Source organism: Cottoperca gobio, chromosome 19, assembly GCF_900634415.1.
Source record: "Cottoperca gobio chromosome 19, fCotGob3.1, whole genome shotgun sequence".
Taxonomy (NCBI): domain Eukaryota; kingdom Metazoa; phylum Chordata; class Actinopteri; order Perciformes; family Bovichtidae; genus Cottoperca; species Cottoperca gobio.
In genome coordinates this window covers 13144529-13170848 of record NC_041373.1, presented here as the reverse complement: position 1 = coordinate 13170848, position 26320 = coordinate 13144529, and the positions used below count along the sequence as shown (strand labels likewise).

General features: G+C 42.3%; 1 protein-coding gene across 1 annotated transcript in view; it reads right to left on the bottom strand.

The window, feature by feature from the left end:
• The window catches only part of atrnl1b (attractin-like 1b), a 61061-nt gene that overhangs the window by 27040 nt on the left and 7701 nt on the right, over positions 1–26320 (bottom strand). The window contains 19 exon segments of the mRNA XM_029456026.1: positions 1420–1577; positions 3500–3578; positions 3795–3889; positions 5681–5733; positions 11263–11356; positions 13525–13662; positions 14763–14996; positions 18115–18306; positions 18425–18638; positions 19763–19950; positions 21688–21820; positions 22094–22212; positions 22520–22734; positions 22861–22945; positions 23078–23232; positions 23344–23527; positions 23928–24189; positions 24645–24701; positions 24703–24733. Coding sequence (XP_029311886.1) covers positions 1420–1577; positions 3500–3578; positions 3795–3889; positions 5681–5733; positions 11263–11356; positions 13525–13662; positions 14763–14996; positions 18115–18306; positions 18425–18638; positions 19763–19950; positions 21688–21820; positions 22094–22212; positions 22520–22734; positions 22861–22945; positions 23078–23232; positions 23344–23527; positions 23928–24189; positions 24645–24701; positions 24703–24733 — 2686 coding nt within the window.

Genomic DNA, 26320 nt, shown 5'->3' with positions numbered 1-26320 from the left:
ATGGTTGGCTTTAGCAGAGGCGTGCGCATGTTTAAGGTGACGTAGCAGCACAGAGTCTGGTGTTCTTTATCGATCACTTCATCACCATTGCAAACGTCTCCCATCTTTGACCTTTTACGACCTTTTTTTTTTTTAGGTAGACAGATGAGAATCACTGATGTGAAATCAGATGCTCACTGACATGGCTAAAATGAATCAAACTCACACAATACACAGATGTTTTGCTGGCTTTTCTTGTAAGTGGGTCGGTTCTATTCAGCGCTCACAGCCCTGCTTTTCACATAATATGAGGTCAAAGCAATACGTTTGGGGTTAATCTAATTTCAATTCATTTATCTGAGAATGTACTTCCATTACAAGTGGACTTTTATTACGTCGAACAGTGCTTTTGGGTAACAATTATGCCAAAACATAATGATGTCACAGATACATTGTACTCCCTTTGCTATCTTTACCCACATTTAAATACTTACTTTATGGGCTCAGACCCTAAACACAAAGGCTTATACCAGATTCAGATGCAGGTCTACGCTCTCACCCCGGCATCATAGCGGCAAGTAAAGGCAAGAAAGACCTTATCCTGTTACAAAAGCTATTTGCTTTAACAGCTCAGGCCAGTCCATAATAAATAAGTGACTGTTGGCCAGGAAATCTAATAGAAAACTATTACTGGGCCACCTCCATAGATGGACTGACCCCAAAGATATTATCGCCAAAGCGAGGTCCAATCATCTACCTTGTGAAAGGGAGGCACAGAACAAATACAAAAATCAATACTTGGGAGTGGGATAATTAGCAGAAAAGGGAATTGTGTGATATTATTAGCAAAGTATCTATCATATTGCTCAGTAAAAGTGTCTCGCTTAAAACTTTTATTTATTTCCACTGTATGTATGTATGTATGTATGTATGTATGTATGTATGTATATATATATATATATATATATATATATTTATTATCACCTTTTAATTGAATATGGTGAAGTTACACATTTGTCTTTTATTTCCTGCAAGAATAAACCGGGAATATTCTTTTGACAAACAGCTTAAATTGTTGTTTTTCTGCAAAAACCCAAAACAACGGACAGAGAATGTTATTTATTATTCCCCGTGTTGTATGTCCGCCACATCGACGCCTCAATCTCCTCCATTCAGAAAGAGGGGTAAGAAAGGTTAAACGGTACTTTGCCCGCTAAAAAATAAAAACAGCTGTGCACCTATGCACGCTAACCATCCCCCATTAAATCTGTAATTAGAATAAAGTGCACTTGAAATCACCCTGAGCAAAAACAACAAGCTCTGCATCTGCAGAGGCTGCTCGCGCTCTCTGTATGTATATGGGACTAATTGTGTATCAATAGAATGACTTATGTACAAACTACATCTCTGCTTCATGAGAGCCATAAACACGGGCCTTACCTGGATCTTGATGGGCCATGAGAAGTTACTGACGTAGACATAGAAGGTAATATTGGGGTTGCTTCTAAAGGTGAACTTCTCACAGGAGAAGCTGTCTCTGTATTCCTTGATGTTGGTTTTGGACACGATGGGCACCTCCTCCCCGGAGATGGTTCCAGCTGTTGGGGCAAAGAGATCACGTTCAGCGCGCTGCCATTTGGCATTCACAGAGCTCACCTACATACAGAGATGGAGCCGGATGGGGCTGCAACATATCATTATGAATCCATTCATGGGTTTATCGAGCCATTTGGGACAGGAAAGCTCTTGTGAGCGATTCATATTATTATGTCTTAAGTGCATTTCGCTTCTTTTGGGCTAACCTAAAACAGTAGAGCTTTATTTTGTAATTATACATGCCGTCCATATTTAATTGTTAAGTGGACGTGGGAGAAAAGCACAGCTTGAAAGAGGGGCTGACGTGCTGCTGCTGTCCAAAGGTCACGACTGAGTCATGCTAGCACATAGTCATCATTTGAATCCATTTCACCACTATCGGCTAATGCATTTAGTACATGCGAGACCTAGACTTTAGCGTTTTGTTCCCTTGGTGTGGATGCTGTCTATATAAAAAAAAAGGGCAAATTAAATCACAGAGCTACTATTATTTATTATAAATACTTGTTTTTGTCCATTTATGTTCAGTATTCACGGGGGGGTGTCATTTCATTTTACAACAGCCCAAAACTGGATTAATAAAATTCAATATGGTCAAAACTGAGCGTTTATAATTCTAAATACTCATCGTTAAGTGAAAACTCATTCATTTCCTGCCGAAACTCTTGAAAATGTAAGTCTGTTTTCCCTCTATCTAAATGTTTTAAAGTCATTTCTTATTCCTCCTCGTGTCAGTGGGTCCTCAACATTGACATTCCAACCAACAGCTCTGAGACAAAAGAACTGAAAATGACAGCTTGAGTGTGGCGACGTGAGCATGTTTATCTTAATTGAAATCACCCTCCTCCTCCTCCTCCTCCTCCCACCCAAAGGCGCTTCAACGCTCTTGTCGATTGTCGAGAGGCTCCCGTTCCTTCTGAGAAACAATATCTTTGTGGGGGGGGGGGGGGGGAAAGGAGACCCAACTTCAAATATTAATGACGGTGGGTGCTCTGAAAAAGGTTAAAGTGGCGTAGAGGTGAGGGTCGCGGGAGGTTAACGCGTTTTAGTGGTTGGAAAATGTCAATGTTGTGGGGAGAGAGAGAGAAAGTGGCAGATAACTTGAGAGGAGAGGGGGGGGGGATAAACGGTGGACCTGGACGACTGCAGTGTCCTTGGGTGTCTTTCCTCAGGAGACATATAATACCCACTCAACAGTGACACATTACACACTTAACAACAGAGGGGACATTATTGTTCCTGTTATAGCTGCTATACCAACATAATTAATTATTATTTTAATAAACAAACTATCTACATTACAACCTTTTCTTGAGCCTCAGGTTTCCAGAGTGGCAGTAAATGTGTTAAAACTTTCTGTCATTAAATGCAATTAGAATTAATTATTGAAATGATTGCGCAAGGGGTTTTGAACTGATAATATTTGGGACTATTTTTAATATTTCTGTGACTGTTGTGGAGCCCGAGTCTGTGTTTGACCTTTTAGTATAAATCCCTCTTCTAATCTTCTTATTGATGCTTGGGACAAACTGCGTGTATATCTTTGTGCTGTGGTGGCAAATTATACAGTGACCCTAAATTTCCCTCGTGATTAATAAAGTGTCTGTCTGTCTGTCTGTCTGTCTGTCTGTCTGTCTGTAGGAGGTGGGTGTGAACATATTCTAAGATTTTGAATATCTGCTTTGCTAAACTACCAACGCTTAAATCGATCATTTACAGCATCCTAATATGACTCAATTTCACATTTCTGGTACCTTTTAAACCAAATCTCTAACAGCATTCATGAGCTAAGTTATTTGTTACGTGTAGACTTTTATTTTACTGCATAATCATTTTGCTATTTCAAATTCATGCATAAGTTGGGAATATGTATTTAACAGGTGGATTTGGAAAAACCTCATTAACCAATGAGCTGTAAAAGTACCTGTTGATCCCACCGACCAGGTGATGTTGAGGTTAAAGTTGTTGGATGCATTGATGGACATGTCCAGGTTCTTGTTCGCCTTCAGAGGGAGAACATAAGACATACATATAAGATGAACTGAGCAACAAAAAGAGCCTGAGGTAAAGTACAGCATAAAAGTGCAGATGTTACAAAGAGGTTATGAAATTTAACAAAGACTCAGGGGTCCTTGAACCATCAGTGATCACTTCCAGACTCCTGGTGCAACCCTCTAACATCTTGATACACATGTGGCAGTGTATGACTTGATATTTACCTGCTCAGGTGAGGCCATGAAGTTGATGGCAGTGTAGTGATTATCGTCTTCTTGGATGAGACTGAAGGTGAACTGGTAGTCGATCAGGAGGTTGTCTATTTTGAAAACGGGACAGGAAAGAAAGAACAAAAACTTTCTCATATCCTCTCCTCTCATTGGACAATGCACTGGACGCAAGGGAGGAAGTGCAACTTTCGGAAGAGGTCACACACACTACTAAGCTGCCAGCTGTGGCTCACACTGTGACAAGATAAATACAGAGAGATGTACGCCATGTGTTATGATCAAAAGAAACTTCCAAGTGATAAACTGAATGATGGAGACAAGTGAAATCAAAATGTCTGTAATCAAATCCAATGACGGCAATCAGGGTGTACAATTTTCTCATCACGCAGCAGAGAAGGAGTCGGAATACCTGACCCTGACAGCGAGCTGGAACATTTCTCCTGCAGCGATTAATAAAGTATTCAATTATTCATTAATAGTGGTCACTTAGAACTTCGCTACATACTGATTGAGTATAAAGTGTGAATACACACATCGTGTCCTCCATCACATTGGAAGTAATGGGGAAGTGGATGATTACATCTCCAGAGGCCACATTTATTAAGACAATATCAATTCATCAGTCTGACTTGTTTGTATTAATCCATCTATTTGGATTAAAAATGACTTCTTACTGATGCTTTGGTCAAATTGGATGTACATCATTTTGTAGAAGGGTTTACATAATATGGGCGTGTTTGCGACAAAGGGAAACAACAAAGATGGCCGCCGCCGATGTGGTGAAGCAGTCAGTATCGAACGACGTATATCTCCGCTATAAAGAAGAACAATCAACTCCACTTCAAGCTTTTCATGAGAAGATAGATGCATTTGCTGTATTTCCAGCAGGATTTGGCAAAAGCAACGTGCTGCGATTGACCAACCATTGTGATTGCTTACGTCAAAATTAACTGCGAGGTTCAATTCGCATTTGTGATTTTGTTCTGCAATGTTGGACCTTTAAAATTGTTAAATATCACAATGGATATAAAAGAAAACAATTTTCTTTCCAGTTTTCCAAACAAACCAACAAAAGCTGGAGAACGTCACAAAGACTGCGGCGTGTTACTCCATGCTCAATGGCCTTTCAGATAGTCGGGGGTGTCATGTTTACAACACTGCGTAACAGAGCTCAAGAGAAAGTCCCAGTGGTGTGCAGAGGTTATAGCGAGCTCCAGGCTTTTAGGTCCAGTCTCCCCCCCCCCCTCATTGAGCCCGGTGTCAGGCTATGGCATTTTAAAATAATAAATAAAAGACTTGGCAGAAGGCTCTGTTGTCAGTGGAGTGTTGAAAGAGAGATGTGCTGCAGCACCATGAAGGACACCACATAATGCAAATAAACACACAAACACCAACATGTACAGTACACACAAGAACACTGGCACGGATCTGCCACCGCTCGTCAACACTGGGTGTCAACTTTACCAAATTATTTTCATCGTTTTTGCTTCGCTCAATTTGATGCATGCTCCTCGCACTTCACACTCAAGTCAAACTGACATTAAGTCAACTTTCTAAATGAATGAACGAGTAGGTGGGTGATTGAGGTAGTGAGTAGTCGAGCGGAGAGTTTTTACACCTCCGTCTCCTCGATTAGCTCAATCACTCACTCCTTCTGATGCACTTGACATTTTCACGACAAGTCATTCTGCCACTGAACAAGCGCCCCTGGTGCCAAAGTGCTAAAATGCTCCATCTGCCCTCAGCAGAAGAAGTGGACGTGGAGAGACAGAGAGAAAGATAAGCAGAGAGAGAATGGCCAAGAATAATCAAGGAGGTGTGTGTGTGTGCGTGTGCGTGTGTGCATATGAGCTGTCTCTGTACGACGCAGAATTACTCACAGTAGCAGGTTCCTCTGAGTGGATTGCCAAGGTAACGGTTTTCTGAGTCACATCTGCAGTGAAGAAAAACAGAGAGGAGAGAACAAGATGAGAACGAGTGCGAACAGATTGAGAGCAAGAATGCCTTCGTATCAGGAGCCGTGCACTTGTGTGTAAGTGCTAGCACATTAGCTCCCGCTGGTGGCGCCTCATCAAGTCTCTTAGTTGTGACAAAGAGGTAATAATCTGATAGTTTGCAAAAGTTAATTACTTTTTTTTTACATTTAACTTTTGTTTATCAAAGCAACACGGTGCCATGCAACAAACTTTATGCACCAAAGTGATCACAGAGCGGCATCTATAAGTAATGTACTAAATCTAGTCCCTTAAGAGTCCTTGGAGCAAACAGCTAAATTTATGTAAATTAATTCCTACTGCCGAATCAAGAATAACCACCAAAAAGAAATCAAGGTGAAAAAAAAGGATCAGGTGAGACCATCTTCAGCAAAGTTCATACCACAGGTTAGAAGGAGCCCGGGGCGACTTTAACTTTGTTTCACACTCGTGTTCATTAACTCAGCGCTTCAGGATTCAGACTTGATAATGAAGAGCTCAGAGTGAACATCTCCCGAAAGCGCTCACAGCACACGGCTCGTCTACCTTCGATTGCCAAATGATCATCGCGTTACTTTAGCTTTTTCCCTCGATTCATGGCGGTGTTAAAGTAAAGCTGTGTTTTTGTGAGGGAGCAGATAACATCCACAGCACTCAAGTGCAGAGTAGGGTCATGAAAACAAAACCTAAGTAAGAATAAAGCCTGAAAAAGAAAAAAATATATAGTGAAATTAAATAAAAGAAATAAAAGTTGCAAAAGAACAAGAACTACTTTAAAATGCTGCAAAAAGTTTGAATGAGGCAGTCCAGTTATAGGCCTTTCTTTCACTAAACTCCTGCATCGAATTGATGTACCCTTGCATTTTTAACTAGTCTGTCAATAGGAATAAAAGGCAACTTGTGATCTTCACGGCGGAATAAACACACAGTTTAATTTCTCCTTTAAAAGCTATAAAACTGGGACAAATAAGAAGCAAACTAAAAGTAGTCATTTCCAGAAAACAAACATAAAAAGAACTATAATTACCCTGTGCTTAACCCGTGGTCTGTGTCTAATAGCAAGTGTGAAATGACTGTAAGCCCCTGAATCTTGTGTCTAATGAGGGTCATATCTCTGGGATAAACATGGTGTGAAAACTGGACAATTACTTCCATTTGCCTCCAAACAATTGTTGTTAGTTGACAAAAACTCTTCATTTTGAAGCTTGGAACAGTGCGACTGTCCTCACAAACGCTAACTGATTCTGAAAAGATGCACTGCTTTAACCCTTTGCGGTGATTCGCTGCTGCTCATTACTGTACCAGCGTTATCGTCTCTATACTGTCCTGCAGAGTTCATACATTTCCCCTGTGCATTTGCTAAACAGAAGCATGTGAAAGGGTCGATGAGGTTCGCTTAAACCACTGCAGTTTAACACATTTTCACACCGATATCGTGGAATCGGCCAAAAATAGTCGGGTTTTTAAATGACGTGCTGCCGAGCAAAAATAAATGAACATGGACAGATTGCCATCGATTGTGCCGTGTGTTTTCATCAGGCTCATGGCTTTCCAAAGCCCTGTAATAAGGAGGAACATATGGCAGCTTTCATTGGATTACTGTGTTCTTTATCTCCATTTGATGCATCTCTCCACTTTTGTCTCTCGATCTTTAACTGTCTACAATTCACCCTGAGCTACTAAGTCATCCCTCTGCTGTGAGAACAACTACGACTCCTTTTCCCAGTTGATTTTTATCTCAGACAACCAATTAGAGTTGTTCAAATGCGAATATCAGAGGCGGTGTCGAGGAGTCAGGGACGACACCCAGCGAGCGAAGGGGGAGGAAGCAAACCAGCTGAGAGACACGAACGCCGCTGAGGAGGAGGAGGTGGCCGAGAGTGATGTTGGAGTGAATGACTCGGCCTCTATAAATAACGCAACATCAGTTGTTTTGTAGCTTTTTGGATTCACGAGACAGACTCACTGTCGACCAGCATTATGGAAAGGAAATAAATCCCACATGTGGGACGTATTTCAACACCTTAAATATCGTGAACATGGACTCGCTCTTGTCCCCAACAGTTGTTTCACTGGAACTGCTGATTACTCACAGGCACTACATGCATAGTAAATGCGTGCTTTAACAATATTAACTGACTCTTGATCTAAACCAGCAAGTCCTGAAGGACAGGCATCGGTGCTCTGAATGATCTAATGGGGGGCAGGACACTGAGCTGGGGAGGAGCCGGCTCTGTTAATATTAAATAGGCAAGGACAGGGGAGAGTGCTCTTTCACTACGGTACAAAGGACGGAGGACACGGCAGGCTTTTGAACCTTACAGAACATCTCTCCTGGGGCACTTCAGCCGCATGGCATTTGCAGATGGCGAAAAAGCACCCGCACGCTCATCGTGAAGTGTATAATGCAACTCCCCTGCGCTGTATCTTAATTTAATCTACACCTGCATGCATGCGTGCACACATCAGAACTTCAGGCAATCCCCCTCCACTGTATCTTAATTTGATCTGCACTCAACTTGGAACCTTTGTCTGTGCTTGTGCACACACACTGGGATTTAACAGGCAAAGCGCACACACACAAACAAAGAGAGGAAATGTGCAATGAACATATGCAATGTCCTTCACACACACACACGGGCTGGAGCGAGCTCACACGCGTGTCCACGCTCAGAGCTGCCCCCCCCCTACCCCCAGTTACCTCCAGCACAAGAAGAATCCTGAATAACGTCTGCATCCAAACGAGTGCTAGAATAAGAAATATTTCCCTAACGGCGCTTGTTTGACTCATCGCTGTAACGCGGCGCGGACCTCATCAATTCGATTCTGCACCGATGCACCCTTCACTTCATTACTGCAGCTATTATTCTGAGATCCTAATAGCGTCAGATGCTAGCGGTGCATGCGTGAGTGAAAATGCGCACGCGTGTACTGTTGTGCGTACCCTTGTGTAGAGGTCTTCGTTTAAAGGGTTACTGCTGGGGAGGGTGCGAGTGATTGGCTGACAGGGGTTGGGGAGAAACTGATTACATGTAATGAGACACCAGAAATGACATTACCAAAAAGGGAAAAGCAAACACCCCAATACATACAACACACACTAATTAGATTACACTCTGACATTGTTTTTAAAGTGAAATGCATCTTGTTTTTGAGACAAAGCAGCAGTAGTTGATCGTGAAAATCTAATTAGAGTCTGCAAATGAGACTGAATCAGGAACATATTCTAGCCGTTTATGTCGCTGGCTAAACTTTAAGCTGATAATCAGTAATGGGCTGCTGCGGGAACCTTTCCCATAACTAGCTCCAGATCTGCATGGGCACATCCTCCCTCTAAATGGCAGATGATGATTTGCCTGCCGGTGCCTGGCTTGTTCGGATACGCCACTCTGATTTCGTCGGGCAGAAACTTGCTCGTTTGTGTCAACTGTTAGCCACCTGCTATCCCGAGCGTCGCTCTGCATCGTGCATTCCCACGCGCACAGCCATTTTGGCAACCGGCTTAGCATAAATAATAGGGTAACGTACTGCATATAGTAGAAAGGAACTTCTGCACATCTGGTTGCATGTATGTTTCAATTACTCATAATCCATCTGCAACATCAGGAAGAGAAGTGCCTGTATCTTATTGCCAATGAGGATATGCTTTATGGGAAAACATTACTAAAATTCTAAAGGGATACCACACCGTGGTCCATCTGGTAGCAGGAATTAAATGTGACATTTTTGTCATTTGTGCAAAGTGTCTTTTATTTACTTGTCAGAGTCAACGGGAAAGAATTGAGGGTTTTGAAGAGCTCTCACTCTCAAACATCCATCTCAATGGTTTTTTTTTTTCCCTTTCGTGTCGCGACCATTTCTCCAAGGCTTTGACGTAATCTCCCTTGTATCATCCAAGAGATGAACTTTGCTGATACATTTTGAGTCTCTGTAGTTTCTTTCTTTTCTGTTCAAACGTGGCAGTCATAAGCGCTGAGAAGAACTATGGAGTTTCTGTTCTATTGGCTCTTATAAAAACCCTTTTTGAGCACTTGATGATTTCTCTGAGGAAAGAAAATATTGCCCGATACCGAGTGTTCAGAACAACACATTCATGACACTTAAATAAAATGACTTTAAAAAAGGAGAAACACAATGTGAACAGAACTTTTGTTTGTTTCTAAGAAAACTCCACAGGGTGATTTAAGGGCGTCATGACTACTGCGACTTCTGACTAAACTGTTGTCATTGTCTTCAGCGAGAAGACGTCTCAGTGTGACTTATAATGTAATCAAGAGGCTTCAGATTCATCTAAATATGGTGTGAAATGTGTAACTGAACACGTAGAGATGACAAAATCCAAAGTGTCAGAGGGATTTTGAAGATGTGATTTCAGAGCCGGAGAGAGAGAAACCTGAAGGCATGGTGTGTGTGGGCGTGAGGGCGTGTGTGTGCGTTCCTCCTTTGCCAGTGACCCCTCCGTAACTCTTACTGCATTAGTGGTATTAAAAACATCAGAGCCCATTCTGCTTACAACTGGGAAAGCAGACAGCTAAGTGGAAATGGTCCTCCCACACAGGGGGGAATCCACCGCGTCAGCAGAAATTGTGCTAGATAGAGGTGGCCGATAACGCAAACGGATGGTTTTCTGTTTTTATACAACAACATCCGATCGTCCACGTGAGGAGTGAGAGGGCTGCGCTCAGTGACCAGAGCTGTGAGCTCACAATCTATGAATCCCATTATGTAATTAAAATTAAAGGGCAAACTGCAAGTCAGGATTCAAAATCAAAATTCAAGTTAATTTCCTTTGAATTTCTTTCATTTATCCACGACGTCACTACAATACCAAAGAAATGAATGGCTGTGACATGAGAGACAGAATTAAACTGCCAAACACACTGATCCACTTTGAGAAAAGTAGATCCGAATTCATTATTTGTAGATTGTTTTTGGAAAAAGTTACCATTTGGTAGAAAGAAAGAAAAAAAGTTCCATCTTCCATTGTAATGCATTGTAATTGCTTCCAATGCAATATGTTATCAATCATTTTGTCTGATTATATTAAAATCGCAAGCAAGGCAATTTATGAATCTTTTTTAAATCTGTGTCTCTGTTCTTAAATAACCAATATTCAGGGGGTTTTTTAAGTCAAAATATCAGCACATCACATCCTCCCATGTGTATCCGTCTCACTTGTCAAAATGGTTTCCCCTAAAATAGCCCCAAGCTTTTCATCATGGCTCTATCCCAAGTGATCACTGGCCCCGGTGACAGGCGTCCCGGAGACTCACTTTTGATTGACAAGTCAAGTCACATTTCAGTTGGAACATTAACAGTGTATCTGTCCAGTCGCCCTCTCTGGTGCAGATCTTTTGGAAAAACAGGGTGCACTGAAGCAACAACATAATGTGGTACTAATAGTGGTGCAACCATTTAAAAAAACAAAAAACAAAACTTTTTCTTTTTTTCATGTGTGTGAGTAAGCATGAGGTAGAGGGAGTACTCACAGCTGGCACTGGTCTCCTTTGATCCCCTTGGTGGTGCAGAAGCACTTGCCAGTTAACACCTGGCACACACTTGCGTGACCATTACACTTACAGGCTGAAAGGGAAACACAGATGGAAAAGAAGAGAGAGAGGAGAGAAAGAGAGAGGAGAGGGGACATTGTTGATTAGCATCAAACAAAAGCTGAAAATCATGATAAAGTTAAGGTTTTGTATGCGTTTGTGCCAACAGTTCTAAAAAAAAAATCAGTTTACAGCTTTTAGCTCAGGTTCTCTTAAGGGCACAATAAAGCCAACAATTCCCCCACAACCTGCCCCCCCCCCCCCCCCCCCTTGAAGCACTCGGCTAGCAGTTTCCCATTGCCCGCAGTGTTTGAGCTAAGCTAGGCCTCAACATCTCCTCTGCTGAACTCGCAGAGATGCAATTAATATCGATCTGGATAAGATGGTAAACAAGTGCATCACCCAAAGGATTGGCTGAACTTCAAAGATCTGAGACGTGATGGAGAAAATATGCCTCGCCTCCCCTAGACAGGACACAACGATATCCACTGGGCATCGTGTGTGTGTGTGTGTGTGTGTGTGTGTGTGTGTGTGTGTGTGTAATATAAACAGTGCTGCGACAGACATGTGAATTGGCTCCTTGAGTGCTTCTAGTGTGGCAGCCTTTCAAGTTTGCACTTGCAGACACATAAGAAAAAAAAACCAGACCTATTCCTTTCAGTTGACTGAGCTTTAAAACACCGAGAAGGTGTATTACAGAAGGGTCAGTGGACACAGCGCTTCTTGCCAAGATGGTACATATAAATATGAGTTGACAGGACTGCTTTTAACTGTTGGAGAAAGTGTCATAGCACTTTCTCCAACACTTGTTATTGACGACTGGTGATACAGGGATTTAGTTGTACTGTGTGCAAGTCACACTGGATACGAGGGTTTGCTAAATGCTCACTGTGCGTAACACAAATATTCAATATGCAATGGATCCCGTCACATAAAAAATGGATCTACTTGCATGCAGTAATGGCACATAATAATTGTCCTCGGGCTCCGAAAGAAGAAGAAGAAGAATATTCCCTTCACAGATGCTCACCTGTGTAGTTTCACTTTACAGGTTATAGCTATCGCCTATGCATTAACTGATGCTATCTGAGACCGTAAAGCTCCCAGGTGTGTGTGCGTCGCTCAGTCTGGCAATTCAAACAATAGCCTCCATGTAATTTATCAGGAATGCTATTCATGTCTCATAAGGGACGAGTGTGGGGAAGTCTCGCTTTGACAAGGAAGCTCTACTACCCGTCTTTAGTCAACTTCCAATTTATTTAAGACGGTTATCAAATGCACATGCAGTCATTTTATATATTAACTTAAATGCCTTTGCTGACAACCTAATGTGTACACCCATTCTCCGCATCAAAGTCAGCAAGTATCATGTGCTTCTGCTTCAGAAACAAGCATGCACGGGCTGCAGTCACTCTGGAAAATGTATTCTACGTTGAGCAGGAGACGCGGATAATAAATCTGCGTCATGTGCAATTCAAAAACTCAATCAAAACAATTTTATATGCAGAGAGTGCCACACCCTAACGATTCGAAAAACAATCAAATCACTGCACACGTGTGTTGGAATGTGTATCGTGTGTGTGTGTGTGTGTGTGTGTGTGTGTGTGTGTGTGTGTGTGTGTCCACATCCAATATCAAGATAGATGACGTATTTCTATTTTCAACAAAGCAGGGCTTTAGGATATGTGACCTTCAGACTCACCTCCACATCCCACAGTGTACCACATCTGCTCTGCGCTCACTCTAATGTCAGGAAAACACAGTTAATCTTGACATTTCACTGGCTTTTTTTTTAAGCGAGGGGGGGTATTTTCTACCGAGTCGTCACGGCAAAAATAAGCCAACAGACACCAGATGTCTGTTTTTACCTTTGGTCGTTTCTTCCGTTAACACTTCATGAAACCAACATATGGAGGAATGTTCTCATTAAATCAAACAGAACAGACACATTGTCACCACTTCTTATCAGTACACAACAGTGCCCTCTGTTGGTTTATCATTTACACACAGCAGGTCTAAGAAAATACAGGAAGTGATTTGTGTTCGTCTAAACTTTGTGTTGATTGTTAACTGAAATTAAATATATACAGATATAAGTGGGTCAGAGTTAAACTCCATCAGTTGACCGCTTCACCCAAAAATGACAACAAAGTGAATGCATGTGAGCAGAATAACTCATTTCCGTGGCGATGCGGCACTCACCCTGGCATTTGCCGCCATTGGTCGGGTCCCCATGGTAGCCAGGCATGCAGGTCTGGCAGTGAGGACCGGTGGTGAGGTTGCGACACTGTTCGCACACACTGCCGTTCACACACGTGCTGTGGCCATTACACTGGCACTCTGGGCAAAAAAAAAACAGAACGCTGGTTATAGATTAATTCATCTGCAGCGGTCTGCAGGTGAATATGGAATTACAGATCTCAACACAGTGGAGCAACTCATGGCTCGCACAGTCAATGTATCCTTATTGTGGTTTATACTGGGGGGGGGGGGGGGGGGGGGGGCAGAGAACAAGTTACAAATGGTACTACTAACAACTAACATTTTCAGTTTTGTTTTTATGATTAGGGACAAGAAGGGTGGATTTCTGCCAACATGATTGCAGTCACAATCTCCATGTGTCTGCCAGTCCCACAGGACTCTGTTTCACAGAGTTGTTTTTGAATAGTTTGTGTCACACAATCATTTTGTGCCCTGTAGCTAACAGACAGTTAGGATTTGACACCAGCCCAGGAACACTTACACCTTGGGTTGTTGTTGTTGTTGCTTCCTGGAGAAGCTACAGACTCATTAGAGCTGCCAGTAGCTTGTGTGTGCCATGTCATAATAATTACAATTTAATCAGACTTGTCTTATAATAATAAAAAAAGAAATTTAATGGCTGAAACTTTTAATGAACCTGCGTCCTACTGGAAATACAAAGTAGACATTTAAAAAAATGAAAATATAATAATTATTTCTTTTTAAGTGACCTTGTTTGTATTGATTTTTCACCCGCAGTAATAAAATATGGATTGTTACAACAAATTCCAACTTTGACAACTTTTTTTTTTTTAAGACAGCAAGCTTTACAACGTAACGCTTAAACCCATAATAATAACCAAAAACCCCCTTTACATGTCACTCAAGGTTTTTACACATTATTGATACCACTGAGCACGCGTCACATTCTCAAATTACAAGTCGCTCCGAGTATATCATCGTCTTACATGACGTGGTTGTGCGGACCGGGGCTTGATGGCAGCATTAAATGGAACACTAGCATAATGTTGCATAGAGTCAGCAGGGAGGGATTAGTTGCATAGGGAAGCTGAAACAGGAATCCTTGATAGGAACATATATTTAAACTTAAGACATGACAGTCTATAGGTAATAACAACCTCTCGAGTATTATACACTTATGTCAATTCAGTAAGACGGACAGGAAGTGGATCCCTTACCGGGGCAGTGAATGAAGGCCCACTCGTAGCCCTTGTCTTTGGGGCAGATGCCCGGCTCCAGGATCATGTCCGAGGGCTGGACCTGCTGGCCCTGCTTGGTCGGTCTCTTCATCGGCCCCCGGTAAGAGCCCTCCGTGCACAAGCCCTTCCCGGTGTTGCTGGGATCTCCGCACCAGCCACACTCGGGCTGCTCCAAACATTGGGAACATGTCCGCAGGCCTGAGCAGTTCTGGGCTAAAAAAAAAAGGAGCGAGACGAAGAGTGAGAGAATTAGTGTGTTGTATTTATTACTAGTATAATATTGGAAAGTTTCCATTACTGCTGCTGCACTCATCGGCTGTTTTCAAAACATGATTTAAAACCAAAAATTGTTTGTTGTCTTTGTTTATATTGACTTCTTTCTATATCCCTTTGTTAGCCACATTTGTCCATTTCTTTTCATGTTAACATTCATTTACCGAGGCAGTCACCTTGAAACTAACAGCGGAATGCAAATTGTAACAACAAGGTCCAATGTGGCTTCAAAGGATGTTGCTTTCAGGATTTTATTTGGTAGGACTTCAGCCTTTTTAAAAAACAGACAAAAGCAGTAATTTGTTATCCTTGAACAGGACATGCAGATTAAGGAGCATTAATGTGACAACACATGCTGGTTATCTAGTGAGCTGTCAAGATTTAAGAGCACATAAGAAGATAAGAAGCAAGTGTTGAGCGTTTAAACAAGTTGATTGAGAGGGCGGAGAAGACACAGAATGAGACCGCGAGACAGCGCCAGTGAAAAGTTTGAAATTCAGAGTTCAATGAAAGGCTTAAATGTGATGCGTGAAGTGGCACCTCGCTCTAAAATCAGGAGCCCAAGGGAGCGATGCCGTTTTGTCAGTTGGGGGACGAACTTTCAGGCCACTAAATTGCTTGACAAGTTTCAGCACCGCCACTTGCCTGCCAGACAGACACTTCAGGAGGGGGGGAGGGGGGGGGGGGGGGAAATGCCACTACTACTTAAAAGGAGACAAACATTGAGTGCTTTTACCTCAGTTTATGTCAAACAAATCTACAGCTATCCTGCTAATAGATGTGAAACCATGACAACGCGAGAACAATCAGTGCAAAGTAAGGCCATTTACGTTTGTTTGGACGACAGGACCCGAGTGGCAGATTTCTCGCTAACACACTCTGAGAAGAGAAGCAGCTGAGATGAGGCCACTACACAAATGTGTTGAAACCCACATTTCCTGCATAGATTTTGACGGATAAATCAATGTGTGAACATGAATCTGATGCCCGGAGCCGTTACGTAAATTGAATGGCGATTATGACACGCGACGCTAAAACCCAGTGCTTTCAGCAGCCGAGCCAAACATCACCTGTACTCCACGGACTCCATCTCAATCTGAATTTGTTTATGGAAGCTTTCAAGTCAACAGTCAAACAAGGACAGATGAATTTCACTGTCATGACACAACAAGCATTCTCACTTTTTATAAAACTGGAGCTTGTGAAAATTAAATGACAAACAATGAATCAATTATCAGAATAGTTGCCACTTAATTGTAAATCAACTAATTGTTTCAGCTCAACTACTTTACACTCGGTGACCTACAGCTTAACTGCAGGAGATGTGGGGAGCACACAACAACAACAGCACAGACAGGTCCTAATAGAAAAGATCAACCCAAGGACCAATGAAAATGCTAAGAGGAAAAAGGGGATGTTGATGCGTTTGCTCCGACTGTTGGTAAGATATACGGCTACACAGAAGTTGAAGAGGTATCGCGACTTACATGACAGGTAGAAATCACAAGACCTGCTGTTGAAGGCCATAAATAAAGAGTTCTTCCCCACGACAAAGAAACAAACTACCAACTTTTAGTAACTCCCAAATAATAACTACTTGTGCGACGTCAGATCTGCAAAAGTGCCCCGCTGCAGGTCATTGTACCCCAGGTCGAGGGTTTAGTTGAGTTTTTAAAGTACATGTGTGCAGTGTACTCAGCATAAAGAAAGCCTCTCTACGCACTGGAAATGAGGAGGAAAGAAGTAAAGTAGGTGATGTAATTCAAGACTTTAAGTGGCGATTGAAATGTTTAGAGTTAAAGTGAAGGAGCAAAGTCAGACGGAGCAATACAGAAAGAGAATCACAAAACAGTTTACAGGATGCCCTTCTTTGTCCTTCATGCCAAAAAAAGGGACACATTTCTCAAGGCAAATATCCACAGTGTGCAGATAGAACGTCTCTGGGTTACACAACACCGTCTGACGCAAACGGATTTGAGACTTCACCCTTCAGCTCCCTAAATGTGTTACTCGCTAAACGTGATCTGAGATCTGACACAACGAAGGGGAATAATTCATACATCACAACTACGCCGACCTTCAGGTGAGGGATCTCTCCGATCAACTCACACAATGTGAAGTTTTACCTCCGTACGAGTCCAGTGTTTATTTCATTTACTTTTGGCCCGTGAGAAAACAACTAAGAACAACAAAAAGAGGAAGAAGATGTGCTTTGTTGTTCCAAGATATTATATTCATGTTTCAATCTAAGCCTATTACGCCATCTATCCAACCCTGATGGGTAATCCCTTGTTTTCTTAATCGTTTGTTACGTGTGAACCGTTTGTCTGGAGTGCAAAGCACCTGGTAATCTGTGTTTAATGAAGAATAAAGAAGTTAAATCATTATTATGTCAGCCCCGAAAGCCATGCTTCTTAATGTACTCTACAAAACATGTGTCGGGTATTTAAGGTTGAAATGGCTTCACTTGACAGCTTTGCACATTTCTTTTTTTTTTATGTCCTTTCCTAACGCACAAAAAGATGACACGTACATCTATAGATTAGTATAACATCTTTGGAGCGTTAAGATGTTTTTAAATCGAAGGTGCTACCTGGAAAGAGAGTGCTTTCTTTCTGACGTTTGTTACTGATGCTACATTAAAGAAGGGCTTTGGTCTAATCCTACAATAACGTTCACATGTACTGTACGTGCAGCCGTCTCTTCTCATTCAGGTGGGAAATTGTTTGTAGGCTTCTCTGAAACTGTTCCTTGATATATGTCTTTAAAACCATTTAAGGCCAGCTAATGGTAAATATCCCATCTGCAGCGCGGTCAACGGGGAAATCTAACAGTTGGGGCGACTGTGCGAGAGTAATTGGCCATTACTAAGCAAAAAAAGAAAAACGCTTCCGAAGCCAATCACGGGAAATCACATACAAACACCTTCCACTTTAAGCCGTTTCCCTCCCTTAACCTCCTTTCTGGCAGTGATGAATATCGACTGCTAACAGAAGCCAATCTGGTAAAGCTTCTCAAAGACGCCTCATCTAGATTAAGTTTAGTAAAAGACACTTACCCACACAGTCTCCCGTCTGCCACTCCAGACACTGGCCGTAGGGAAAAGAGATGACATAGGCGGTGGAGTCGACACAGCGCTGCGCACTGCCGCACCACATGCACTCCATGGCCTGGCTGGTACAGTTGGCACAGTTGGTGTGCAGCGAGCAAGGCTTCTTACAGGATGGACGGGTACTCTGATTGGGGTTTCCTGGAAAGGAAAAAGGACAAGGAAACGATAAAGAGTCCTATTTTCAAATCGGACTGTAAATTCCTATGTAACGTTACAAACGGAAAACATGTTCATGACGTATCTACGCGCGTCTCACCGGTAGCTTTTTCACAGATGAGGCCGTGGGCAGTGGCTGTGCATGGATTGGCTCTAAGGCCGGATACCTGAGTCTCCTCCAGGTAAGCACAGAAACCAGAGTCACTGGGCTCGCCGGGCAGCCAGCGCAGGCTGCTGTTGGTGAAGGGAGACATGTCCTCCCAGCCCCAGTACGACACGTTGATTTTTCTCAGGCCCACCCAGGGAGACAGCCGCTGTGGAGACACGGCAAAACTCTGGATATTCAAATACGAGATAAAATATCACAACTCTGCCTCCCTTTTGTGTTCCATCATGCCATTTAGGAAATGAATAGCTGCTGCACTTACACCTGGGAACCAAGAATGCCATTAAAAATCTACTGAAAAATAATTTCACAGATATGATTACTTATTTGCCTTCAGGATTCAACGTGTGTAATGTAATGGGAAAATAATGGGAAATGAGATGCAAAGGTTCGCGTTTCAACCCAGCAGACTGACAAACAAATGATGTCCTCATGAATACAGCAGGCATGACCAAAACTAAAATCAGTGTACTCCACAATCTTCCTCCAGTGCCAGGCGGAGGTGTAGCTGTGGCGAGATGAGACGGAGAGTGTTCGTCCAAAAGCATCATTTCCATTACAGATGAAGAGGCTTAAATTAGGATGTTGTTAAGACTATTTGTATTTTATTTTTTTTTATGAACAAATTATTGTTTATAAATTATATTTTATGAGCCGGGCAGACTGGACATAAAATGTATTATACTGTATGAAAGCAAAGGAAGTTATACTCTGATCAAAAGTGAAAAAACACTATGTTATACATAGGTGCTTATGGTTGTTCCTACAGAAAGTGAGCCATGTGCCCCTGGGTTTGTTATCTAAAGCAGAGAAGAAGAAACGTTTGCAGTGTGGAGGATAAACAAGGCAGAACAAAACAGAGTTGTTGATTCTCTACAGTCTGATTCAGCTCACAAACTAAAGCCTAGCATTGTTGTCTAATTGTAATTGCGTCACAGTCAAAAACAAACCATGCAGTTTGTGGCACTGCCACAAGTGGAAAACAATTTGATGAAAAATGGTAGAAAGACGCAGATTGCACGAGCTAAAAGCAGCGCTGCAATCAGACAGAAAACACAAAAGTGATCGGGAGAAACTCATCTCAGAAGGTTTAAATCATCAGAGGAAAGCTCCACTAGCAGAGATTCCCTCCCTGGTATCTTCCGTCAGCTGAACACTAAGTTGTACGCTGCATAGCCAATCACCCGGCGTCTGAGGATACCTGAAATATTTCTGACTGAATTCGATATACAGTATTTCCTGCAGGCATGACCCATAACAATGTATATGTACCTTGTCTTGTTGCTGGAGCTTCTTCAGCTCCTCAAGCACAAAGTCCACTTGCTTGGAGGTGGTGAGTGAAGCGATGTTTCCATTAAGGTTCTTGCAGTAGTGTTGGGCGTTGTCATAACTCTCACGGCTGGAGTTGATCCTCAGGCAGGCCTCGCCCACCTGGCTCCATCCCTCACTGCACTGCTGAGCTGGAGAAAAAAGGAATGATGAGAAGACGAATGAGCCGAGGGGCCAAGACATGTTAGATGTTAGTAAAAAAATATATATATATAGGTCTACTCTCCTCTTGCTACATGTGACACTACTCTGACAAGACTTTCATTCCCTCAAATGTGTAAGAGAAAAAAACCCTGCAATAACTGATGATATTTCTGGCCACTAGGGGGCAGCAGATAAATTGTGAACACACCATTGACATATCAACTTTTAAGATGATATGGTGAACTTGAACAGTTTCAGAGCAACATTAACACTCATGTAGAGTCATGTGTCAAACATTCACTCTCTATAAGCTCTGGTTTTGGTCCCTACCAGCTCCTGAGGGAAATATCTAACTCTCAACGCTCGACTATGTTCACCAGCTAGTCGCTTACTTTGTTCGTCTGCCATTTGGTCCCAAGCGGGTTGTGTACACACGTTTATTAGGTTTTTTTTTTTTTTTTTAATGCTATAAGAGCGGTGTGAGTGAACCAAAAGAGTAAAGCTAAACAATGAGCTGAAACTCGCTATAAGGCTGTGTAAAGCTGTGTAAAGCTGTGTAAAGCTGCAGATGCGGGTGATAGTTCTCTGTAGGTGCGTCACTATGGGTGACCCCTTTCACATCCTTTATATTATAATTCAATTTGTTGTGATAAATACGTAACTTATTGACGCTTTGAATACAGTTACAACCATTAATCATTAAATACTGCTCAACAGGGAGCGCCATTGAAAAAGAAACGCAAGTGATGAAAGCAGATTGCAGGAAGTCTGCTTTCTTCCGAAACCACAGGGGACTAAAGTATTGGGACTCGGGAGCGTTTGTGTGGATGTCACAGATTTAGCCGGAGTGTAATCTGCACTTATTTGCCTTCGTGGGATGAAGTGATTTTTGGATGTCAAATGGCCCGTTAATTACTGCTTCTGACAAAAAGAATATGGTGGGTGCACATTTAGATGTCTGTGTGCAAGTGCACGTGGACTCGTGTATCCATTCTGTGTGTGCGGATCATGCCTCCATAGATCGAGACATCCTTTCAGGCATGAGAAACAAAACATGCACGCGCACGCACGCACGCAATCTCACCGCTGCAATAAGCCCTTTGGCGACAGGCTTCACAAACTGAAAATTATGGATAAAGTGACAGCAACGATTCTCCGGATTCAGTCAGACTCAACATTTGGGAGGGGGAGTTCGAGGATGTGAGGCAAACTAAGTAAACTGCCAGACCTGATAAACAACATCAGGATGACATGATTATGTGTTTGCCACTGCTCTAAAATGTTATTGGTTCTTCCTTGGCCCACGCTACACTCCTCCACCAAGTTTCCCGAAAATGGGAACGGTAGCTTTTCCGTAATCCTGCCGACAGATAAACAGACCGAGCCGAAAAACATAGCGTGCTTGGCGGAGGTGATGAATTTCAGTTTAGATATTCCAGTCAGGTCTGAATATCAGTAGAGCCATTCATTACAGCGAACACAACATCGTCTCACAAAAATGAGTGACTGTTTTGTGTTATGATGTGTCAACTCCCATCAGATTGTATCCATGAGATCAAGGATAAGGATAAGTGCTACACTTACAGCAAAAGAAATAAACAAAAGCAGTAAACCTGACCCTTTTCTCGTGCATGCGTGTGTGAACTAAATCCAAAGCCTTCAATAAAGATGGTGTGTGTTTGTGCGTGTGGAAATGTGCTTAGGGGGTCCAACGTCTATCTTACCAGGCAAAGCGTGGCACTCTGACTGATTCTGGTCCCACTGACAGTTGAGGTTCAGCGAGCAGCTTTTGCAGTTGGCGAGCTTGCTGCACACCTGCTCGTTCCGCATTGGACACTCGGTGAAGTTCCTCACGTTCTACAGAAAAACAGAAGGAGAGAGAGAATATAAAAATAAAAAGATTAACAAAAGCTATCGGGGAATGTTGAAATGTTGGGAGAACGTGTGCGAGTAAATGTCTTCCCCCTTCTAAAATATAATCCTGTTTTGTTCTATGATGCATTGATTAAACTGCAATGTGCATCATGTGGACAGTAGTCTTCTACACAGAGACATCAAACGCCCAAATATCCCAAGCACAGTGCATCAGAAGACCAGAAGAGCTCCGGCGCCCCCTGTTGGACCACTCACAGAGGTGCAGTTGCTGGAGGCAGAGAGGCACTTCTTGTCATCACACCACTGGCACCCGTTGGTGTTGGCTGTACAGCTTGCGCAGTCTGAGAACCGGTAGCATCGCTCATCCACTGTGACTAAAAAGAAATAGGGGAGAGGGACGTTGCAGTAATGAGGGTATGTTTGTGTATATGGTCCACAATCATACATGTTTCTGGAATACATGTCCACAAGTGTGGATGGAAATATTTCTTTACTTTGTAACTCAGCTCACATTAACTAGTTGACAATTCAAAAAGGAGGAACATGAGTTTAGTCTATTATTATTATTACTAGTTACATTAGGAATAGCAGATGGGACATTAAATGTGTGGAGAGGAGGATTTAAGCAGAAATTAAAGCTCTGATAAATATGCAAAAAGAATCTTTGGAAGTGTCTCTCACCAGGTTTAAGGGGGCAGAATGGTGCAGGAATGAGGCTTCCATTAGCCATGCTGGGTTCCCAGGGCAGACAGCGACCTCGGCTCCAGATGCAGCGGACCCCTGGCCCAGCCTTCACACACCCGTCCTCTGCCAAGAAGGCCTGGCAGCTGGGGGGTCGGTAAACCAGCACGTCGTTGAGCAGCACGCCGGAGAAGCCCCCAAACACATACATGGACCTGGCAAAGAAAAACACGAGTGTAAACAAGAAGGAACGAAATAAAGATAAATCTGATCATTCGATTATAAATTCTTTAAGTAATACCTATAAAATGCAGTAAAGTGTGATATTGAGTGAGACTCACCCATTGCTGACCACAGCGGAGTGACCAAAGCGGTTGACATCCCTGTGCAGGTCTGGTTTAGGCAGGAGTCGCCACTCGTCACAAGCTGAAGGAAAACACAAGACCATATTGTAAGGGAGCATTTTTATTTGTTTTTGACATAAAAAACACCACTGGAAAAGGTCACCATTCAAACTGTGGCATGTCGTTGAGAATAGCAGTAGAATAAGAGTCCTACCGATGTCGTAGGCGAGGAAGTCAGCAGAGAAACACTTGGCCCCGTTGCTGAGAGATGTGTCGTTGTGTGTGTTGCCGCCAAAGAAGAGCAGGGTGCCGCTGAGGAGCGCAGCGGAGTGCAAGTACCGTGGAAAGCCGCTCTCTCTCAGAATGAACCTGGAACACATGCGTGACAAATGGGTCAAGGGCGAGAGTAACGAGAAAACATGCACCAAGCAGTGTCGTATACGCAAACATGAATGCATAATGAATATGTGTAGGATTTACCATGTCCGGGTGTTAACGTCATAGCGGTAGAGGTCATCGACAAGGCCGTATTTGTTGGCTGGCAGTGCCTTATAGCCTCCATGAACATACACGCTCCCACTGGCAACGTCATACGTGCTGCTGTGGCCGTAACCTCCCTGGGGAACGGCACCATAAGTCTCGGGCACCAGCCATGTGTTGGACCCTGACAAGGACACATGAACAGGAAGCTATTAATACTGGAGAAAGAAAATGAAAGTCATTTGAGAACCGCTGAGCTCTTCACCCTTACAATCTTGATGTACAAAAACAGACCGGCATGAACGGTTAGCATCGTGTCGTTGTGTGCACTTCATAGGATTTAATGTTCCAAAAAATAAATTGTGAAATTTGGTGACTCCCAAGAGTTTTGCTGCCAGGTTTTCAATTTCAATTTTTTTTTTACTACCAATTAAAGCTGACTGATATGTTTGTTTAACAGTATTTAAGTTAAAGGTTTTCGAGCAGATACCTTTTCCTGCAATGTACCAGATGTTGTGTAATGGGTGGGATGTACAAATATAGAGAGCCTGATGGACTGGGAAACTTAAGGCTGTGTGACTCACTCAGGTTGTACTCCTGAACGTTGCTGACGTAGCTGTAGATGGGGGAGTAGCCAAAGATGACCAGCATGATGGCCTCGCCCTCGTCCAGCGGCACACAGTGGGCCGAGTGACCCTCCACGGCGTAAATCTGAGCCTGAGCCGGGGGCCCGACCACAGGGTTTCTCCGCTGCCACGTCCGACTGGGTACATTGAACACCCACAGCTCGTCCGTCACGTTCCCCCAGCCCGCCTCCAGCTTCCCGCCGAACATGTAGAGATCGTCCTGAAAAGAGTTGAGGGTTTAAACTAAGCTTGCAGAGGAGCTGACGCATGCTGTAATAAAGGTGAAAGGAAAGGCTGTAGTGGGTCAACACATAATAATAGAAAATGTTGAGTTCCTTCATCTACTTACTGTTCAGTTATAGAGCCATAAAGCGCGCTCGTGTTAAAAAAGGGGAATATTGCAGACTTGTAGTATTAATCTTTTTTCCATGTAATCACGGATGTGTGGTCATGAGAAAGAAAACTGTGCACGAAGACATGTAGTTATTCGAAGAGGACACGTTAACTCTGAAAACACAATTCCCGTTGAAAGCGACAACTGTGGTTTTCTTTTTGTGTGAGCAAACTTGTATTGCTCTTTCACCACATCTAATTCTCCCTCCCTCCTACTGACAGTTGAGGTCTTCAAAATTCCATCTGCACCCAGAGCGGTTGAGGCAATGCGTGTGTGTTTACCTGGCAGGCAGCGAGTGAGTGGCCGTATCTTGGCACCGGTCCACTGTTGATGGGAACCTGTGTTCCAGATGCCACTCTCCAGGTTGTAGCTGCAGAGCAAAAGAAACACAACATTACACTTGACTGCATGAAACACTGTTGGTGCCTACGTGACTTCACATGAATCTATTTTAAGATTTAAGCTTGAGGTTTTGCACATTGATGAACGCAGGAGAATCAATGTTTGTCGGTGTTCACAATACAAAAAGAAACACATGGTCATGTCATCACAAAGTAACTTTTAGAATTGACTTTAAGGTCCTCCTTCTTGTATACAAAGCCCTAAATGGAACCACACCAAGTTACACTGCCAACTCTCTAATCAACTATGTGCCCCCAAGAACATTACGATCATCCACTACTGGTTTATTAAAGGTTCCCAGAAACATCCAAAAAGAAAATTGGGGATGCAGCCTTTATCAATTATGCACCAAAGCTATGGAACACTTTACCTGCAGACATTACGGAGGCAAGCTCGCTCAATATCTTCAAAAGTAAACTAAAAACATATCTTTTTACTTTAGCCTTTTAATAGTGATATTTTATATCTCTTTACTTTAGCCTTTTAATAGTGATATTTTATATCTCTTTACTTTAGCCTTTTAATGGTGATATTTTATATCTCTTTACTTTAGCCTTTTAATAGTGATATTTTATATCTCTTTACTTTAGCCTTTTAATGGTGATATTTTATATCTCTTTACTTTAGCCTTTTAATAGTGATATTTTATATCTCTTTACTTTAGCCTTTTAATGGTGATATTTTATACAATCTTTAAGGCTGCTACTTTAAACTCATTTAAATGCTTTTATTAAAGCTGCTATTTTATCTCTTTACTATTAGCCTTTTAATATATATTTTACTAAATGCTTTTATTCTGTAAAGACTATTTTAATTCTAATCTCTTTACTTTAGCCTTTTAATGGTGATATTTATTTATTTTAATAATGCTGCTACTCTATGCCACTTTAAACTCAATTAAATGATTTCATTCTGTACTGTTCGTTTTTGCTATAACTGGTTTAACATTGAATGTGTAAAGGTAACTTCGATAAATTAAAGAGTGTGTATTCTGAGATCAAATAGACTGTTACCACGGGAAAAAATAGGAAGTTTCTCTGATAAATGTGTAATATTATTGGAGATAGACAGATAGATTTCATAAAACTTAACAAACTGGGGTTTGTTTATGAAACGGGAAGACTACCAAGAATGTGTAGCAAAGGGAGTAAACCAGTTGAAAGGCCACAGGAGCCCATTGTTGACCTCATGCTTTTAAAATATGGCTCTGACAGTTTAAAGCATTTACAAGAATGGTGTGATGAATGCGATTTCCCGGCAGGACGGTCGTTAAGTACGGCACAGATAGGGAAACGAGGCATGATGTCCAATGTTATTTTATACAATTTTTAATGCTACTTCACACTCATTTACATTAACACTGTGATTATTGTACTGTAAATGCTCTTATTCTGTCAAATCTTGTACTAATTGTTATGTTTTTACTGTGAAGCACTTTGGGCTGCAATTCTTGTATGAAAGGTGCTATACAAATAAAGCTTATTATTATTATTATCACACATTCAAAATACTTTAGGTTCAATTAGGGAACACAGCCCCTGCTGAAGAACCAAAC